General features: G+C 46.4%; 1 protein-coding gene across 10 annotated transcripts in view; it reads left to right on the top strand.

Annotated features, from left to right (window-relative positions):
- HEMK1 (HemK methyltransferase family member 1) overlaps positions 1-19,212 on the top strand; it is a 108,000-nt gene that overhangs the window by 37,371 nt on the left and 51,417 nt on the right. For 5 of the 10 annotated variants that reach the window (XM_027824313.3, XM_037904164.2, XM_037904162.2 and 2 more), the window contains 6 exons: positions 419-468; positions 1,977-2,082; positions 3,303-3,398; positions 6,055-6,168; positions 6,511-6,545; positions 7,074-7,547. In XM_027824313.3, coding sequence (XP_027680114.2) covers positions 419-468; positions 1,977-2,082; positions 3,303-3,398; positions 6,055-6,168; positions 6,511-6,545; positions 7,074-7,234 — 562 coding nt within the window. In that variant the 3' untranslated portion in view covers positions 7,235-7,547. Of the gene's footprint in view, positions 1-418; positions 469-1,976; positions 2,083-3,302; positions 3,399-6,054; positions 6,169-6,510; positions 8,303-19,212 lie in introns of those variants that run through there. The other 5 variants (XR_006291994.1, XR_006291993.1, XR_005226118.2 and 2 more) reach the window with 4 other exon arrangements.

Below are 19,212 nucleotides of genomic sequence, written 5' to 3' on the forward strand. Positions count from 1 at the left end.
CCCTCCGCAGCTCCTGGTGGACATGCGGGGCAGGGGACCCGGGAGCTACGAGCCACTGCGGGCGTACCCCAAAGGTTCCAGCTGCCGCAGATGGTGGAGGTTTCCCGGAGTTCTGAGCCAGGCCCCCGGTGTTCTGAGCTGCTGGGGGTCCTTCAAAGCTCCAGAGCTCAGAGCGGCCCCTGCAGCTGCCCAACCTCTGCAGGCAGTGTGGGGAGCCCACAGCTCGGCTCCCTATTTTGTCAGGGATATTTTTAGTAAAAGTCAGGGACAGGTCACGGGCAATAAAGAAAAATTCTCGAAAGCCCATGACCTGTCCCTGACTTTTACTAAAAATTTCTGTGACAAAATCTTAGCCTTAATTATGTGCCATTGAATGACCTGAGTGTATCTCTTACTTTCTCTGTTCTTGGGCCTGCAGGTTGCAGCTACAGGACAGGATAAGAATTCTCCGCTACAATGTCTCCTCCGGTAATTTCTTTTCATATTTCTACCTCCCCTGATGTTTTCTCCATTTTATTTTACTGAGGGGAGGTGGGCATGAAAACAATAGGCAACTGGGGCAGGAATGACCAAATCCTGGCTGATGGGGTAACTCAGGAGACAGCTCTGGCATGTGCATGTTTCTGGTTGTTGCTACGCTTAGATCTCATCTCACATTATGTGCATATGGCCAGAAGTGAAAGTAAGCCGGTGTGGTACGGCGTACCGGCAAGAGCCAGTACACCGTGCCGGACCGGACCAGCTTCCCCAGGCCAGCAATTTAAAGGACCCGGGGCTCCCTACAATGGCCGGAGTCCCAGGCCCTTTAAATCACCGTCCGAGCCCTGCTGCCAGAGCCCTGGGGTAGCGGCGGCAGGGCTCCAGCGGTGATTTAAGGGGCCTGGGGCTCCAACCGCTGTGGGGAACCCCGGGCCCTTTAAATCACTGCCTGAGCCCCGCTGCCAGAGCCCTGGAATAGCGGCGGGAGGGCTCCAGCGGTGATTTAAAGGGCCAGGGAATGTAAAGGCCCCGCCTCTTCTGGTTGAGGCCCCGCCTCTTCTGGTTGAGGCCACTCCCCCTGCTCAGGACTCCAGCGTACTGGTAAGTCCTTTAAGTTACTTTCACGCCTGCATATGGCTGACTGCAAGCTGGTAACACACTGTGCACCTGAGAGGGGCACAGGTCCCTATGCTGCTGTGGAATGTCAGGTGTCAGTACAGAATTGAAGTAGCAGAGGAAACATATTGTGAGAACTGAGAGTCAGCCTCTTCAGTGCAAGCTTGTATCTTCAAAGCTCTCCTGGCCGGACTTTCAGTTTGCAGAGGCACCCGTGTACAGAGGAGAATGTGTGCACAACTGTGTGCTTAACATTTGCATCCTGTCCAGATGAGTATGGTATTCTTCACTCTGGATCCAGATGGATTCGGTATCCTCGACTACATCAAGGCATTGTGTTGCAGCACATTGTTTGTGTGAATGATTGGTTCTTTCCATGTGCTTAGCTCTCTGTTATCCTGTTCTGTGGGTATGTCTGCACAGCAGCCTATGGTGCATTTACAGCTTGGGTGGACAGACCTACTCTAGCATTGCTAAAAATAGCAGGCCAGACATGGTGGCATGGGCTTCAGCATAGGTTGTGCAGTCCCGCCCAGGACCTTGGGGACATACTCTCATTGCTAGCCTGCACTGAAGCCCATGCCGCCATGTCTACACTTCCATTTTTAGCAATGCTAACATAGATGGAGCAAGCACAGACTTATCTACCCAAGATGCCATCACCGGTGATTGCAATGTAGACATGCCCTTTAAATTAAGGTGGGAAGGTGGACCAATTCAGGTTAGTCTAACAAAATGTGAAATTAAATCCTGTCCATAGAGAGAGAGAGAGACAAACCTGGGCCTACAGAGTCACTGTTATCAAGATCTTACTTGAGTAATGAGTTTTGAAGGTACATAGTTATGGCTGAGATTTGGTTTTCATTCTTTTTCTGCTGTAGGTTCCTGGGAGCAGCTCCTCCCCTGGGGTCCTGTGGACACTATAGTCAGTAACCCACCTTATGTCTTCCATGGAGACATGACTCACCTGGCTGAAGAGATCCTCAGGTGGTCAGATAAGACCTTTCTATCTTTCTCTTTCCCATGCATTATTTCACCCTCTTCTGTTCTCTGTAGAGAAGTTTCAGGTATCTAGTACTAACAAGTTAGGAGATATCCGTCGGGGATGGGGAGTGGCGGAATGCAGTCCAAGAAGGGCAACCACCTGCCAATATACTTATTTGGAAGCCCGTCCCTTTCATTCCTGCACAAACTGAGGATCTTGGTATTTTCTCTCCTTCAGACCTAGTACAGAGATTCCCTCTTGGCCCATTTGTTCCCTGGTGATCTTGCCTCCTTCTGATACTGTGAGGAATTGGGCAGAAGACATGTGAAAATGCTACATGACTTAGAGAAAGAATCTGTGAGCTGGAAACACTTTCCCTTATTTCTGGGAGAGCAGGAGTGGTGTTGAATGCCTGGCAAATTCCCATGCTAACTCACCGTAGTACACTCCCTAATGTCTCCTGGGTAGTGTTCCCCTCAGGGTTCAGTGGACCAGCTGTAGTAATCAGGCTGCAGCTCAGAGGGGCAAGAGCTTAGAACTGACTTGCTTTCCACTGATAGCTATAACAAGAGCCACCATCTGTTACAAGGCTTTTGTCTAATGAAAAAGCTCTGAGTAAGACCATTTGGGGACAGTAGCTGGACCTATGATGTGATGCGATACATCACCTTCCTCTTTGCCTGTTTCCCACAAAATTGATTTAACTGGAGGTTAGAACTGGTTCCTGAGCCCAACATCTGGCATGATGCCAGGTTCTGCCAGTTTACTCAAAGTAAAATGGGGGTAAAACATTTATCCACCTTTGTGAAGCACTCTGAGAGGAAAAAGCCTGTGCCAAAGCTAAGAATTACTGCTACTGTTATTATTAAACGTGACCGGCAGGAGCAGTGCTATAGCTGTCAACAGGAGATCAGGAATGCCTGATGATGTTTGCCCCAAGACTCTCTCAGCCTAGTCACAGTGGCAATCTCTGAATAACTTCCTCTATTACACATACCACCAATCTGAGTCACCAGAGGGGTCTTACAAACTTCCCTCTTTACAGATTCCAAAGTTACTGTGACTTTTCCAATGGGACACAGACCCACAAGCCATCGCTTTCATGTGCCCAGAGACCCCTCTAGTGCTTGTTCCCAGTGGGAGATGCTACTAACAACACATTTTACTGCTGTGTGTAATGATGGGTAATGGAGAGTTTTCATCCCTTGTCTTCAACCTCCAGCTATGAGGACCTTGGTGCCCTGGATGGGGGAAATGATGGGATGACAGTGATCAAAAAAATTCTGGCTCTGGCTCCTTGTATCCTGAAGAATCATGGGTAAGCGCTGATACATAACTAAAATCCTAATGCCTGTCTACATTTGACTTTTCATATCTTCTGCCTATTCCCACCTCACACTTTTTTATGATCAGAAATATAAGCAAATACGAGGGGGAGTCAAATGCACATAAGAAAAGAGGGAAAAAAGACATTCCCTCTTAACATAAGAATGTCACGTGCATTAGTAAAGAATTACTGATATTAATACAATCAGCCAGGGGATTATGCACCATGCTGGTGACCCCAGCTGCTTGGTATTGTTGCTTGGTCATTATTTAAGTAGGTACCTGAAACTTAAAGAAGTGAGGAAAAGCAGAGAGAAGAGAATAGCAGGGGAAGAGATGAAAAGGGAGAGCAGAAAAGAAGAAAACGGTTAAGCGGAGAGATATCTGGAGAGAGAAGCACTATAGACACCCCTGGGTCACTGATATTTATGGACTGTGGTAAGATATCTTATAAAACACCCCAGGAGGGGGAAAAAAACATCCCAGGGGTTAAAAGAAAAGGAGTTCTTGTAGCACCTTAGAGACTAACAAATTTATTTGAGCATAAGCTTTCGTGAGCTATAGCTCACTTCATCGGATGCAGTGAGCTGTAGCTCACGAAAGCTTATGCTCAAATAAATTTGTTAGTCTCTAAAGTGCCACAAGTACTTCTTTTCTTTTTGCGGATACAGACTAACACGGCTGCTACTCTGATCTCAGGGGTTGTTTCTTGAGGGATTAATCTTCTCCATGATAAATGACAAGGAGATTTCCTGCTTCCATTCACTACCTTGTGATGTCCCTCATGAGATACTAGAGATCAGCACTGTAGCCCTCCACTTAGCCAGGATATTCTAAGTGTCTTCTGTGACAGTCCTGACTTTTCACCAGCCCAAGAGAAGTCATTGAAAATCTCCTGTTGTGCAATGCTGGAACAGGAATATTCAGTGTCATTGTGCTATAGGGGTGCAGACATGGAGCCATATTCATTCTTAGAGCTTTGATGTGACCACTGAAGCACAAAATCCTCTTCAGAGTTTCCCAGGATTAAGTTCTGTAGAGTGCTTATTTTGTATTTTAAGGTAGAGCCAATGTTGATGGGAGGGAGTTTTTAAGGTTAGGAATGAGATCCAAATCCAGGCCATGTAATTAATTTGGCTGAGGTAAAGAAAGTGTTCAGTGTGGGAAGGTTTGGGGATTTTCAGAGGAGCATATGGTTGGGGTTTGGCTCTTTTTTTGCAGTTTGGTATAGCCTATGAAACTGCCAACAGCTGTAATCAGTTCCAGAAGACTAGGGGTGAATTCAGATAGTTCAGTGATAGCACTACCTGTGTACATGAAAAGCTATATATTCCTAGGTCCCTAGTTTGATATTGGAGTGAATTTACAGCTGCTGAAAGCTGCTGGGTTGACAGTTCTGGAAACTGATGTGCCCTAAGTATTCACCAAGCTGGAACAGTATGAGCAGCAGCAGCACAAACCTCCAGTCACATTCCCTGCTGATGTGAGTCATGTGCAACCTGCAGCACCTACATCAATGGATGCAAAGTAGAGTATAGAGTCCAGGCCCAGCTAGTCTTTGGCCTCTCTGCTGAGACGTCCGGCAAGGGGGCCATCTGGTGAGGTGGTGGCTTTTTTGAGTTGGGTCCCTGTCCAGTAGGAACTGGACTGAGACCAACACCACATCATGCGTAGAGCACCACTTGTCAGGTGACCAGATTCAGACAAGCAGCCTGGAGATATAGGTTCCTGTCACACTGGTGGTGTGACACCGTTTCCCTCAGTGTTGCTACCCTGGTGTGAAGGTGCTGTGAGAGGGGACTCAGACACCTGTGTACCTCAGGTCTGGCCAGCCCTCTCCACTCATCCTAGTGCTTCAGGATCACAGTCGTTCATACTGCAGTGGCCTCCGTCATCACCCGCTCCCTTTTAGCCTCATCTCTGTCTGTTAGGTACTTAGATGGTCCCCATTACCATAGTATCCGAGTGCTAGTGAGGCGGGGCAGGACTCCCATCCCCTTTTTAGAGAAGGGGGACTGAGAGACTTGCCCAATGTCACACAGAGTCCATGGCAAAGAAGGGAATTTTCCGCAGTCTCCCAAGTCCCAGGCTAGCGGCCTAACCCCTAGACCATCCTTCCTCCTATCTAGATCCTTTCCCTGTCCCCCTCTCTCCTTTGTACGATCCCCTGCTATGTGTTCGACCTGTAGAACTCTTTGCCAGAGGATGTTGTGAAGGCCAAGACTATAACAGGGTTAAAAAAAGAACTAGATTAATTCCTGGAGGATAAATCCACCAGTGGCTATTAGCTAGGGTGGGCAGGTATGGTGTCCCTAGCCTCGGTTTGCCAGAAGCTGGGAATGGGCGACGGGATGGATCACTTGATGATTACCTCCTCTGTTCATTCCCTCTGAAGCACCTGGCATTGGCCACTGTCGGAAGACAGGATACTGGGCTAGATGGATCTTTGGTCTGACCCAGTATGGCCGTTCTTGAGTTCTTATAATTGGTCTTTTTATGAGGGTGATTCTATCAGGCTGAGTTATGAAGACATCTGGACCATCCTAGGAAAGAGAGTCTGGTGTCTTTACAGAGAGAGTCTATATTTCCAAGCTGGTCAAACAAAATGTGTTTGTTTCCCCTCCACATCCCCACACACGTGTTTTCAGGAGTGTGTTTCTAGAAGTTGATCCCAGACACCCAGAGATGGTGGAGAACTGGCTGCAGAGTCGCCCTGACCTGTCTCTCTCTGTCTCTGCCACCCACAAGGACTTCTTTGGCAAGTAAGTGTTTTCTCTTTCACCGACTGTTCCCTTCAACTTTATGCAATTGCATCCAGCCCTGGGTTCAGTTGCCCTCTGCATCCTCGTGTCTTGAGGTTAAACTCAGAGGGACTCAGTCACCAACTTAGTGCATCCCCTTCCTAAACACCTGCATTCGTCGAACTCTGCAAACTTCTAGTTTACCTTGAAGTGGGGGCGCTGCCAAGCATTCCTGACATATCTTAGTGTTGACATTATCTGATGGGATTACCCTTCATGGAAAATTGTGGCTTTATATGGTGGGTGTGGATTCATATTCTCCCTGACAAAATGCAAGTCCATGTTCATTCTTGTCCCCAACAGGCCGAGGTTCCTACACATCCAAAAGCATAAAGCAGGTGACTGCATCAACAAGAACAGCTTTGCTTGACCCAGTGTTCATCTCCCTTGAGTTTTTTGCTGAGTCGTCTATTGGATCCCTGCACAGCAATAGGAACCGGACCCTCCACTGCATTTCCCAGCATTCCGATCTCTGCAGATGGTCACTGGTGCATCCATTGCTGACAGAGGATTTTACTTGAAGGATCACTAGAAAGGAGGTGGGGCAGAGGTCTGAGTCTGCAGAGGTGTTTCAGCTCCCATGGATGGTCCGACACCGATTATTAGCTCAGTCAGCTAAAGCAAGAAATAAGTATGAGAACCTAGCATAGAGGGAATCTCAATTCCAAGCATCTCATTTTTCTTGATGCTGTAAATACATATGATAAAAATACAACTTCTCCATGCATCGGATGGCACTTTTAGTTCATAATGAACAGCATAGGTCTTGCTCTGGAAAAAGAACTTAAGGTTGTTGGTAGGTCTGTTTCTTTTTAATTATTTTTTTTTAAACCTCCACTTTCAAAGCCTATGAATTCTTTTGGCAGGTATGCTCGGAGATTCCAGAACGAATGCTTCAGATTTAGTTCTGTCCCAGCAACCCCTGTTGTTCCTGAGTGATCCTACCACGACAAAGCACCGAGTGCAACTTATTGCTTCTGAGCAGCCCTCCAACAACAAGCCAGCATGCACAGTCTTGCCCTCCTGAGTGACCTTTCAGTAACAAACCAGCACATGTGCAGCCATTATTCCCAAACAGGCAGTATTCTTCATCTCAGACAATGGGATCCATAATGGAATGCTTTGTGAGGAGGATGTGGGATGGGTTTAAACCAGAATTTAGTGGTAATTGACTCCTTTCTTTGGCAAATCTTGTTTTAGACAGGAAGGGGAAAGCCTTGTATCTGAAGACTTAAGGATTGGACACCCCATCATCTCAGGCATCGGCACTCTTACATCAAGATTATCTGGCTATTTGGACTCTCTCCTCAGACTCTATGCTACCAGCACTCCCAGCTATCTTTGAGACACCACTGACTTCCTGAGGAAACTACAATGCATTGGTAATCTTCCCGAAAACACCATCCTGGCCACCATGGATGTAGAAGCTCTTTATACCAATATTCCACATGAGGATGCACTACAAGCTGTCAAGAATAGTATCCCTGATGAGGCCATGGCACACCTGGTGGCTGAGCTTTGTGACTTTGTCCTCACCCACAACCATTTCAGATTTGGGGACAACTTATAGCTTCAAGTAAGTGGCACTGCTATGGGTACCCGCATGGCCCCATAGTATGCCAACATTTTCATGGCTGACTTAGAACAACGCTTCCTCAGCTCTCGTCCCCTACTGCCCCTCTTCTACTTGTGCTACATTGATGACATCTTCATCACATGGACCCACGGGAAGGAGGCCCTTGAAGAATTCACCTGGATTTCAACAATTTCAACCCCACCATCAACCTCAGCCTGGACCAGTCCACACAAGAGATCCACTTCCTGGACATACAGTGCAAATAAGTGATGGTCACATAAACACCATCCTATACCAGAAACCTACTGACCGCTATACTTAGCTACATGCTTCCTGCTTCCATCCAGGACACATCACACAATCCATTGTCTACAGCCAAGCCCTAAGATACAACTGAATTTGCTCCAATTCCTCAGAAAGAGACAAACACCTACAAGATCTTTATCAAGCATCCTTAAAACTACAGTACCCACCTGGGGAAGTGGGGAAACAGATTGACAGAGCGAGACGGATACCCAGAAATCACCTACTACAGGACAGTCCCCACAAGGAAAATAACAGAACACCACTGGCCATCACGTACAGCCCCCAGCTAAAACCTCTCCAGCACATTATCAACGATCTACAACCTATTCTGGAAAATGATCCTCACTCTCACAGACCTTGGGAGACAGGCCAGTCCTCACTTACAGACAACCCTGCAACCTGAAGCAAATACCCACCAGCAACTACACACCACACCACAGAAACACTAACCCAGGAACCAATTCCTGTAGCAAACCTCATTGCTTACTGTGTCCCCATATCTACTCTAGTGACACCATCAGAGGACCCAGCCACATCAGCCACACCATCAGAGGCTCATTCACTTGCACATCTACTAATGTGATATATGCCATCATGTGCCAGCAATGCCCCTCTGCCATGTACATTGGCCAAACCGGACAGTACCTACGTAAAAGAATAAATGGACACACATCGGACATCGGGAATGGTAACATACAAAAGCCAGTGAGAGAACACTTCAATCTTCCTGGACATTCTATAACAGATGTGAAAGTAGCTGTACTTGAACAAAAAAACTTCAGAAACAGACTTCAAAGAGAAACAGCAGAAATAAAATTAATTTGCAAATTTAACACCTTAATTTGGGCTTGAATAGGGACTGGGAATGGCTGGCTCATTACACCTCCTCATCTATTGTTGGGAGTGGACTACATCCACCCTGATCGAATTGGCCCTGTCAACACTGATTCTCCAGTTGTGAGGTAACTCCCTTCTCTTCATGTGTCAGTATATTTATGTCTGCATCTGTAATTTTCACTCCATGCATCTGAAGAAGTGGGGTTTTTACCTACGAAAGCTTATGCTCAAATATATCTGTTAGTCTTTAAGGTGCCACCGGACTCCTTGTTGTTTTTGTGGATACAGACTAACATGGCTACCCCCTGATACTTTAGAAAGAGTAGCTCTTTCTGGCATCCTTGGTTTATTTCCAGAGTCCTGTTACTTTAGGTCCTGTTATTTTAGCTCTAGAGCAGTGGTCTCCAACCTTTTTACTCCAAAGATCACTTTTTGAATCTAAGGGCAACCCAGGGTCTACCCCACCCCTTCCCCGAAGCCCCAAAGACCCGCTCCACTCACTCCCCCACCCTCACTCACTTTCACTGGGGCAAGGGGTTGGGGTTCAGGAGGGGGTGCGGGCTCTGGGCTGGGGTCGAGGGATTCACAGTGTGAGAGGGGGCTCTGGGCGGAGTGTGGGGCAGGAGGTTGGGGTGTAGAAGGGGGTGAGGGGTGCAAGCTCTAGGAGGGAGTTTGGGTGCAGGATGGGGCTCTGGGCTTGGGCAGAGTGTTGGGGTGCAGGAGGAGGTACAGGGTGCCGGCTCTGGGAGGGGGGGTCAGGGCTGAGGGGGGGGGGGTTGGTGTGCAGGAGGGGGTATGGGGTGCTGGCTCGGGGAGGGGGGTCAGGGATGGGGCTTGGGGTGCAGGAGGGGGCTTGGGGTACAGGAGGGGGTATGGGGTGCTGGCTCCAGGAGGGGGCTCAGGGATGGGGGTTGGGGTGTGGCTTCCCGCCAGTCAGCACTTACTTCCAGTGGCTCCTGGTTGGTGGCAGGTGCAGCAAGGCTAAGGCAGGCTCCCTGCCTACCCTGGCCCCACACCACTCCTGGAAGGGGCCAACATGCCTCTGTGGCCCCTGGGGTGCGGAAGGCGGGGGGGCACGTGGCTCCACGTGCTGCCTCTCTCTGCAAGCACCGTCCCCGCAGCTTTACCAATGGGAGCTGCAGGGGCGATGCTTGCAGGCAGGAGCAGCGCGCGGAGGGAGACCCCAGGGCCGTGGGGCTGCAGTGGCCGCTTCTGGGAGCTTCTGTGGGACCGGGGTAGGCAGGGAATCCGCCTTAGCAGCAGCCACACTGCACTGCTGCCGGAGATTGCAATTGACTGGGAGCTCCTCTAGGATCGATCAGTCAATTGTGATCGACTGGTTGGTGACCACTGCTCTAGGAAAAGCCCCTGGCGGGTTGGATCAGTTTGTTTACCTGCCGCGTCCGTGGGTTCGGCCAATCGCGGCTCCCACTGGCTGCGGTTCGCCGCTCCAGACCAATGGGGACTGCGGGCCAAGGGGCGTGCTGGCCTCCCTTCCCTGAACAAGCGGCGGACCAGCTTTGAGAACCACTGCTTTAGAGGACTGGGAGAAAAGCTTCCGATATTCAGTTTGAGCTTTCTGTTTATATAACACCTAGCACATTGTGAATGTTACAGGTAACAAATATAAAAACCTAATAAAACCAGTGCTGCATGTTCTGTAGATGGAAATGAGCCTCAGTTCAAACCATCACACACAAGAATCGTTGGTAAAGAGTAAAATAATTCTTTTACGTATTGCAGTGGGCCCGAATCAAAACCCTCATCCACACTCCCCATCAGATGATAATACGTAGCTCCAATGTAGCATGTTTTACCCATAGATCTCAAAGCCAAGCCTCCTTTACCAAGGAGGTCACAAGCATTATCCCCATTTTACAGGTGGGGAAACTTAGTCACAGGGAGAAGTGATTTGCCCAAGGTCATGCAACAGGCCAGTGGCTTAGCCTGGAATAGCAGCCAGGTCTCCTGGCTCCTCAAGCAGTGCAGCTGGAATAGCGAAGGTTTATTTTCTTGTTCTGTTTTATCAGGGAAAGTGACTCAGGCAATAGAGATGCCTGAAAGAGCAGGGGAAGAATTCACTGGAGTGGAGAGCCAGAGCAGTCTGTTATAAGTAATGGGAGGATTTAAAGCCAAGTTGCTTTCTTGTTTCGCAGTCAGTAGCTCCTTTCCTGGCCAGCAGGAAGGAATAGCCAAGTCAAGGAGTCTGAGCTGATCTCAGAGGAAAGCTCCTACAGGTCATCAGAATGGACCGCACACTCATGGGATGGAAATATCCAGCTGGTGACCTCTGCGGTCTCTGAGCACAGGAGGACATGCTGCTGGGATATCCTCCAAGGCTGGGCTGTGAGTGCCTTCCCAGACACTTAGTTGGGACCTGCATCAGTGCTGCCTACATCAAGCCTCAGCAAATACATGTGAGGCTGTTTAGAAAGCACCACCAGATTCCAAGGGCTTTACTAAACAGCAGCACACTCTCATCCTCCCTCTCTCTCTCCACTGCTTTCATAATCACTCTTTCACTCTTGCCCGCTCCTTCATTCTCATTTTCCCTCTGGAGTCTTGCACGCAACTTTGCAAGTCACCTCAATCCTGACTGATGTGCCAATGCCCAAACCCCAGCCTGGATCCCAGCCAGAGCCACCCCACCATCACTCACAACCCAGCCTTTACCTCGGTCCCGCTGTTGCCTATTGCACAATTGTGTCCCTGCCCCTTCTTTCCCCCAAAAGTGCATCCGGTATCCAAAAGCCTTCAAAATAGAAAAGGACCCTCCTTCATGTGAACATGCTAAGAGAAATTTAACAAAAGAGCAGCAGGGCTGCATCTGCAGTGATGCTCACCCAGGGTTTGTGAGTTGGGGAACCATGTTTTGTCTTAGTTTTACCCCCATTCCAGCTGAGATGATTCTTAGCAGTTTTGCAGGCCAGTGAGGGAGAGACCAAGCTGTTTAAAAAAACAACCAAAAAAACCACTTCCACCTAAACTGAGACCTAGAACTGTCTTTTTAAACTGAGTTTAAACGGAGTTCTCAGACTCAGCAATGGGTGCAGCCACTAGATGGTATTTATCTATAGAGCATATAGACAACCTATAACTCACTCCAGCAGGATTTTTAAAAGCATGATTTAATGACTGGGTAATTTAATGACTAGATGAGGCTTCAATGTCATCATACCGCATTCTTCTAGGCGTAAGTGGTCACCTGCAGCAGTCCAGAACAAGCTGCCCCTGTGCAGATAAATGAACGGGTGGCAAGGAGCATTATCATTTTCCTCTGAATCATTGATTACTGGCCTCAGCCAAGAGCAGGACACTGTACTAGGCAGGGTCATGGTCTAATCCAGCAGGTCAACTACTATCTTCCAACATTTGTCTCTCTTTTTTAGAAATCTGATTACATCACAGCCATTGTATTGTGATTCTGTGGTACAGAAGATCATGTGACACTGCTGATCTTCTCTTAAGGACAGGAGTGGGGAGAAATCCTGTTCTATCCCTGATGTGGCTGGGTTTACTGGCCAGCATGTCCCAGCTCAGGGAACGTGTTTGTCTAGTGTGTTCCAAAGTGCTTGATACTCCTTTGGCCAAACTCTTTTTGGTGCAGAAACTTTTCAAAACGGCTGTGACAGCTGTGAAGGAGCCACTGACACTCCCAGAATTCCTGCTTTCCCAGAGGGCTGGGCAGTTATCCACCCAGAGAGGGATGATGCTAACATGTAAACTTTAGGGTTTGAGATTAGCTCTCTGAGAAGTTTGCAATTGATTAATGAAGCTGCAAGAAGACTAACATTTCTGCTTACATTTTACACAATCAAGTAACTTATTGGGGCTCATTCTCAGTTACTTGGCACATGCTTTAATTCCATGGAGTCTTATCAAGGAGGTGGCTTGTTTTTCTGAAACAACATTTGCAGAGGTTTGGGGTTTTTTTCTGTGGGGGTTGGAGGTTCTGTTTTTAGGGGCTATTGACGTATCTGCTGGTGCAATTGTAAAGCCATTTTAGTTCAGAAAGACTTACTCAGCAGTAAAATATAATGGACTTAATAACCAAAGTGATACTATTGTATTAAAAATCAAGTCTGGCAATTTTATATGTTTTTACTTCATCTCTTATGATACAAAGCAAAAAAGAATAAAGCTATAAAATCCCTCCAGCACAACCAAACTTAAGCTAACTTAAGCATCCTTAAAAGCACTCTACAGACTTTTCAAAACGGCTCTCTGGAAAAGGGGCTGCAAACTGCATGGCCCAGTAGGTGGCACTGTGACCCTGCATTGGTGTTGGTGACTGCTCTTAAGCAGGAAGATACAGATGTAGAGAGAGAACCATTCTGGTTACAGGTATGGTTGCCAATCTTCCAGGATTGTCCTGGAGTCTCCAGAAATTAAAGATTATTTAATTAAAGGTTATGCCATGTGATGAAACCTCCAGGAATACATCCAATCAACATTGACAACCCTCACTACAGGATTGTTAAAAGAAAAGGAGTACTTGTGGCACCTTAGAGACTAACAAATTTATTTGAGCATAAGCTTTCGTGAGCTACAGCTCGCTTCATCGGATGCATTGTTATTTGTTTCAGAGTCACCATGTTTTCTGAAAAGTCTGTTCTGAAATACAGACGTTATCTTTGTTTATAGCATTCTAATCTAGATACTACAGTGATGAGGGCTATTTGAGTACCTTATAGTCATTAATCCAGGGCTCTCAGCCACCGTGAGCATCAGGGGGGACCCCGTAGCCCTAGCTGCGGTGGCTGCTGGACCCTCCTCCTTCCCTATTTTGTCACAGTTATTTTTAGTAAAAGTCAGGGACAGGTCACAGGTTTCTGTGAATTTTTATTTATTGCCAGTGACCTGTCTGTGACTTTTACTAAAAATAACCGTGACAAAATCTTAGCCTTAGGGATGAGCCATTTCATGAACAGTAAGAGCCAACCCCAAACTCAAACTGCTTTCTCTTTGAGGTTTGAAAAGTTGGGTTTAATTTTGTTTAAAAGACCATTTCTGTGCCCTGCTTGTGCTCCAGCCTGCGTCCAGAGTCTGGGATACTGAAATACAGTGAGGAAAGCTTTCCTTGCGTGCCCAAACCAGAGAGTGCTGGAAATCTCAAGAAAGTCTGATCTGTCCAGCCCACTGTCTCTTTCAGAGAGGTTCGGATGCTCTTTGGATGGGCATCTGGACTTTCAGATGCTTCTGCAACCTGAGGAGGGCCAGAGGTACAGTCCCGCTCCAGTCCCTTACAGTTGAAACTGCCTGCATCTCCCCAGCTTGGAGGAGTCCCCAGAGGGTTTAGGGCCAGCATAGCTGCTCTTACAACACCTGCCTCTTGCAGCCCAAGTGTTGGGAACACGGCCAGAACATGCTGTGTACAATCTGTCCCCAGCTGAGAGGCTGTCCTCCTGAGGCTTGCCAGGGGCTGCGGTGACCTCCAGGGCACTCTAGCATGTGCTGTGGCTGGGATGAAGCCAGGTAGGGACCCAAGGAACAATAACCAGCTGCTCCGTGCCCCATCCCTGAATCCCTAACTATACCAAGCAGATTTTGGCTATAGGAGAGAATCTGGGTCTTCAAACCTCTTTGAGGTTTACTCTTTGTCAGAGGCTTGTCTCTTTCATGTGCACCTGCTGGTGGCGAGAGAGTGGTTTACAGGTGTAACGATGCTGGTTCTGGTGGGACCCAACTGAGAGTGTCAATTCAGGACAAATTGCTTAAAGCAGGGCAGTTACAGCCCAAGGCTGGGGTTTTTCCACCTCTAGGGCAAACCAAACCAGCCAGAGAGAGAGGACTTTGGTTTTACCTCACTGGCTAACCACAAGTCACACAAGCAATTGCCTTAGACGCTCCAGTTTCCCAGTATCACCACCAGTGCCACTCATTATGGGGACGAATGGTTATGAAAACTAATACCCCAGTAAAAGAAAAAAAAGATTCTCTCAATCCCAGAGGACCAAGCCCCAGACCCAGGTCAATAGACAAATCAGATCTTACCCACAAATCACACTGTTGCCAATTCTTTAGAATCTAAAATCTAAAGGTTTATTCATAAAAGGAAAAAGATATAGATGAGAGCTAGAATTGGATACATGGAATCAATTACATATAGTAATGGCAAAGTTCTTGGTTCAGGCTTGTAGCAGTGATGGAATAAACTGCAGGTTCAAATTAAGTCTCTGGAGCACATCCACAGCTGGGATGGGGCTTTCAGTCCTTGGTTCAAAGCTTCAGTGTAGCAAAGTCCCTCCAGAGGTATGAAGCAGGATTGAAGACAAGATGGAGGAGCTGCAGCAGCTTTTTATATTCTCTTGCCATCTGGTCTGTCTTTCTTTGTTCCAAAGACAAGCTGTCCATCACATGACATGGAAAAACCTCAGAGTTCTGTCCATAGGCATGTCCCTGCATACCTTGCTGAGTCACAAGGTGTGTGTGCCTTCTCTCAGTGGGTCAGTTGTATAGCTGATGGTCCTTAATGGGCCATCAAACAGGCTAGGCAGAGCTGACACCAACTTGTCGGGGGTGTCACCCAGAAGCATAGCATAAGTTTGAAATACAGACAGCATAGAGACAATATTCATAACTTCAACTATAAAATGATACACATACACAGATAGCATAATTATAACCAGCCAATCATAACTTTCCCATAGACACCTCACACAACAACCTTTGTACAATATTTGGTGCCACTATGGGACCTTGGTTGCCACAATGATCTATACGGTCCCAGTTCAAGTCAATAACGTCACAGGTCACTGCTCTTGATGTGCTGGCTGCTGCTGGGCCCTGAGAACACACAGATTCCTAGATTCCAAGGCCCGAAGACACCATTGTGATCATCTAGTCTGACCTCCTGCATAGCATTGGCCAGAGAACTTCTCCAAAATAATCCCTAGAATAGAGCCTTTAGAAGAACATCCAGTCTTGTTTTAAACATTGTCAGTGACAGAGAATCCACCACGACTCTTGGTAAGTTGTTCCAATGTTTGTCACTCTCACCATTAAAAATTTACACTTTGTTTCCAGTCTGAATTTGTCTAGCTTCAACTTCTAGCCATTAATCATGTTATACATTTCTCTGCTAGACTGAAGAGCCTATTATTAAATATTTGTTCCCCATATAGGTACTTAAAGACTACAATCAAGTCATCCCTTAATCTTCTCTTTGTTAAGCAATGCAGATTGAGCACCTTGAGTCTATCGCTATAAGGCAGGTTTTCTAATCCTTTAACTGGTCTCGTGGTTCTTCTCTGAACCCTCTCCAATTTATCAACATCCTTCTTGAATTGTGAGCTCCAGAACCAGACACAGTATTCTGGCAGCGATCGCACTAGTGCCAAAGACACACATAAAATAACCTCTCTACACCTACTTGAGATTCCCCTGTTTATGTCTCCCAGGATTGCCACAGTGTCACGCTGGGAGCTCCTGTTCAGCTGATTATTTACCCCCAAATCTTTTTCAGAGTCGCTGCTTTTCAGGATTGGGTCCCCTATCTTCTAAGTATGGCCTGCATTCTTTGTTCCTAGGTATATACATTTACATTTAGCCATATTAAAACACACATTGTTTGCTTATGCCCAGTTTGCCAAGCAATCTAGATGGCTCAGAATCAGTAACTTGCCCTCTTCATTATTTACCACTTCCCCAATTTTTGTGTCATCTGCAAACTTTATCGTTGATGATTTTATGTTTTCTTCCAGATCATTAATAAAAATGTTAAGTAGCATAGGGCCAAGAACCGATCCTTCCAGGACCCCACTGGAAATACACCCATTTGACGGATGATTGTCCATTTACAGTTATGTTTTCAGTTCTATCAGTTAGCCACTTTTTAATCCATTTAATGTGTGGCATGTTAACTTTTATATCATTCTAGTTTTTTTAATCAAAACGTTGTGTGGTACTAAGTCAGACACCTTACAGAAGTCTAAGTATGTTGTGTCAATACTATTACCTTTATCAACCAAGCTTGTAATCTCATCAAACAAAGATATCAAGTTAGTTTGACAGGATGTATTTTCCATAAACCCATGTTGATTTGCATTAATTACTTTACCCTTCATTAGTTCTTCTTAGTTCTATTAATCGAGTGCTCTGTCAGCCCCTCCATTATCTTGCCTGGGGTCAATGTCAGGCTGACAGGCCTATACTTACCCGAGTCACCCAGCTTACCCTTTTCAAAAATTGACACAACTTTAGCTTTCTTATTGAAAATCAACATTAATGGTCCAGCAAACTCCTCAGCCAGGTCTTTTAAAACTCTTGGATGCAAGTTATCTGGACCCGCTGATTTAAAAATGTTTACATCACCCACCTTGTCTATTTAAAAATATCTATGTTGGGTAGCTTCTGTGTGTGATTGACAAATTGTGATCACCCGAGCTGCATTCAGAAGGGGCTAGAATAGCACGAGCCAGTTGCTGAATTTTTAATTGGTTGTTTATTAATTTATTTCATGCCATTCTATTAGCTCTTGACTTGTTCTTCTACGTAAATGACAACATATCAACAATATTGGCTTACAAAAATAACGTGTACCTGAAAAGATGTGGACCAAAACACATGCTATCCCAATCAGGTAAGTGTCAGATAAGAGAAGGTCTGGTTAAAGAATGCTAAGTGTCAGTGTTTGTAATGAGGCAGGTAACCTGTCCCATTTAAATGCCTAGCTTAAAGTTTCATCCTGGTGACTGCTAGTTCTGAGCCTTTTTTAAAAAGTCCAGTCTTTTTCTAAGTGGCAGTTTGTTTTACAGTTCAGCACGTATTGCTGTGTTTCAGTGCTCAGACAAGTAATATGCTGGAGAAAAGACTGTGGCTTTAAGCCATTACCCACTGGCAGCAGCTCCCTGACATGAGCAACTTGTGCCTGTGTGGGCCTTGCTCCAACCAGTAACAGAGTGTAGCTTGCACTCCCCGACCCCTCCAGATGGTGCAGAAGGGAGGCATGACCACTAGCCCTTCTTTGTTTCTCTTGTGAAGTTTAACTCTGCTATCTGCCCTAGACTTGACAGACCTCAGGAGGTGAGATCAAGGTGAGAGGGATGATGGTTAGTGCGCTAGCCTGGCACTCAGCAAACCTGGGTTCAGTTGCTTGCTTCTCCAGAGACTTCCTGTGTGACCTTGGACAAGTCACTTAGCCTTTCTTTGCCTCAGTTTCCCCATCTGTACTGTGGGAATAATAGCTCTGCCCTTCCATACAGGGATGTTGTGAGGGTAAATACATTAAAGATTGGAAAGCGGTCAGCTGCTACGATAACGAGGGGCACATAAGTACCTTATATAGACAGACCAAAAGGGCCTTGACCTTACCTATTAACCATCCTTCCTTACTGCATGTCCATACAGCCCTGGGCATAATCTAACCCTCATTAAATAAATAAGTCTCTTGTGCTGACCAGTGTCCTATGCATGCCCAGCTGCAGAGATGGGGTCATGAATGGTACATCATTGCTGTGCTAACTCCAAGAAATGTTTTGTATGCCAATGCAAAACCAAAGGATGTGGGAGCAAGTTGTCTTGTCACCGCTTGCTTTTCTAAAGCAATTATCTTTCTGTAAGTGCATGAGAACACGACATGCAGACATAAACCAGCCTACTGCCTAGTGCTGAGAAAGTTGAGCCTACATCCTGTTCACAAAAACAGTGGTGTTTTTACAGTACATAAGCCCGTTTGTCTAATATCTCATTGGTATAAATAACAGTTGAGAGAAGTGCTGGTACACAGTGTGGTCTGTCTAGCACTCATGTGTGGTTATAGTCAGAAAAGTAACAATGTTAAAGTGGTACCTTCTGACTCTGAGCGTCTCCCTGTTTACCTACAAAAATGGTGCCTTACAGCCCAGTAATGGGACAATGAGCTAGAGTCTATTCTGCCTCACACATTGTAATCAACAAAAGCATCAGCTGAATTCCAGTTCCACAAACTGCATTATTTGTGAGGATATAAGAGACAGACAGAACCAGGGGGATCATCAGATCCCAGGTTTGGATCTGCCTCGCTATCAATTAGAATATCTGTCACCTGACTTGTATGCAGGAAATTAGATCTGGCGTAAGCAAATCAATATACAGCCACATACAGGCGTTCATGTGCGCTTTATAGTGTGTAAATACTGTCATGAAGGTTTGATGCCTCATTATTGTGTGGTCTAGAATAGTGCCTGAAGGTTCCAAGCCCAGCTGCTCTAGGCACTGTACAAACATGTAATTAGAGGTGATCCCTGACCTAAAGAGTTGTACAATCTAAATAGATAAGACAAACAAAGAGTGGGATGGCACTACAG

The sequence above is a fragment of the Chelonia mydas genome, chromosome 7 (assembly GCF_015237465.2).
Source record: "Chelonia mydas isolate rCheMyd1 chromosome 7, rCheMyd1.pri.v2, whole genome shotgun sequence".
Lineage (NCBI taxonomy): Eukaryota > Metazoa > Chordata > Testudines > Cheloniidae > Chelonia > Chelonia mydas.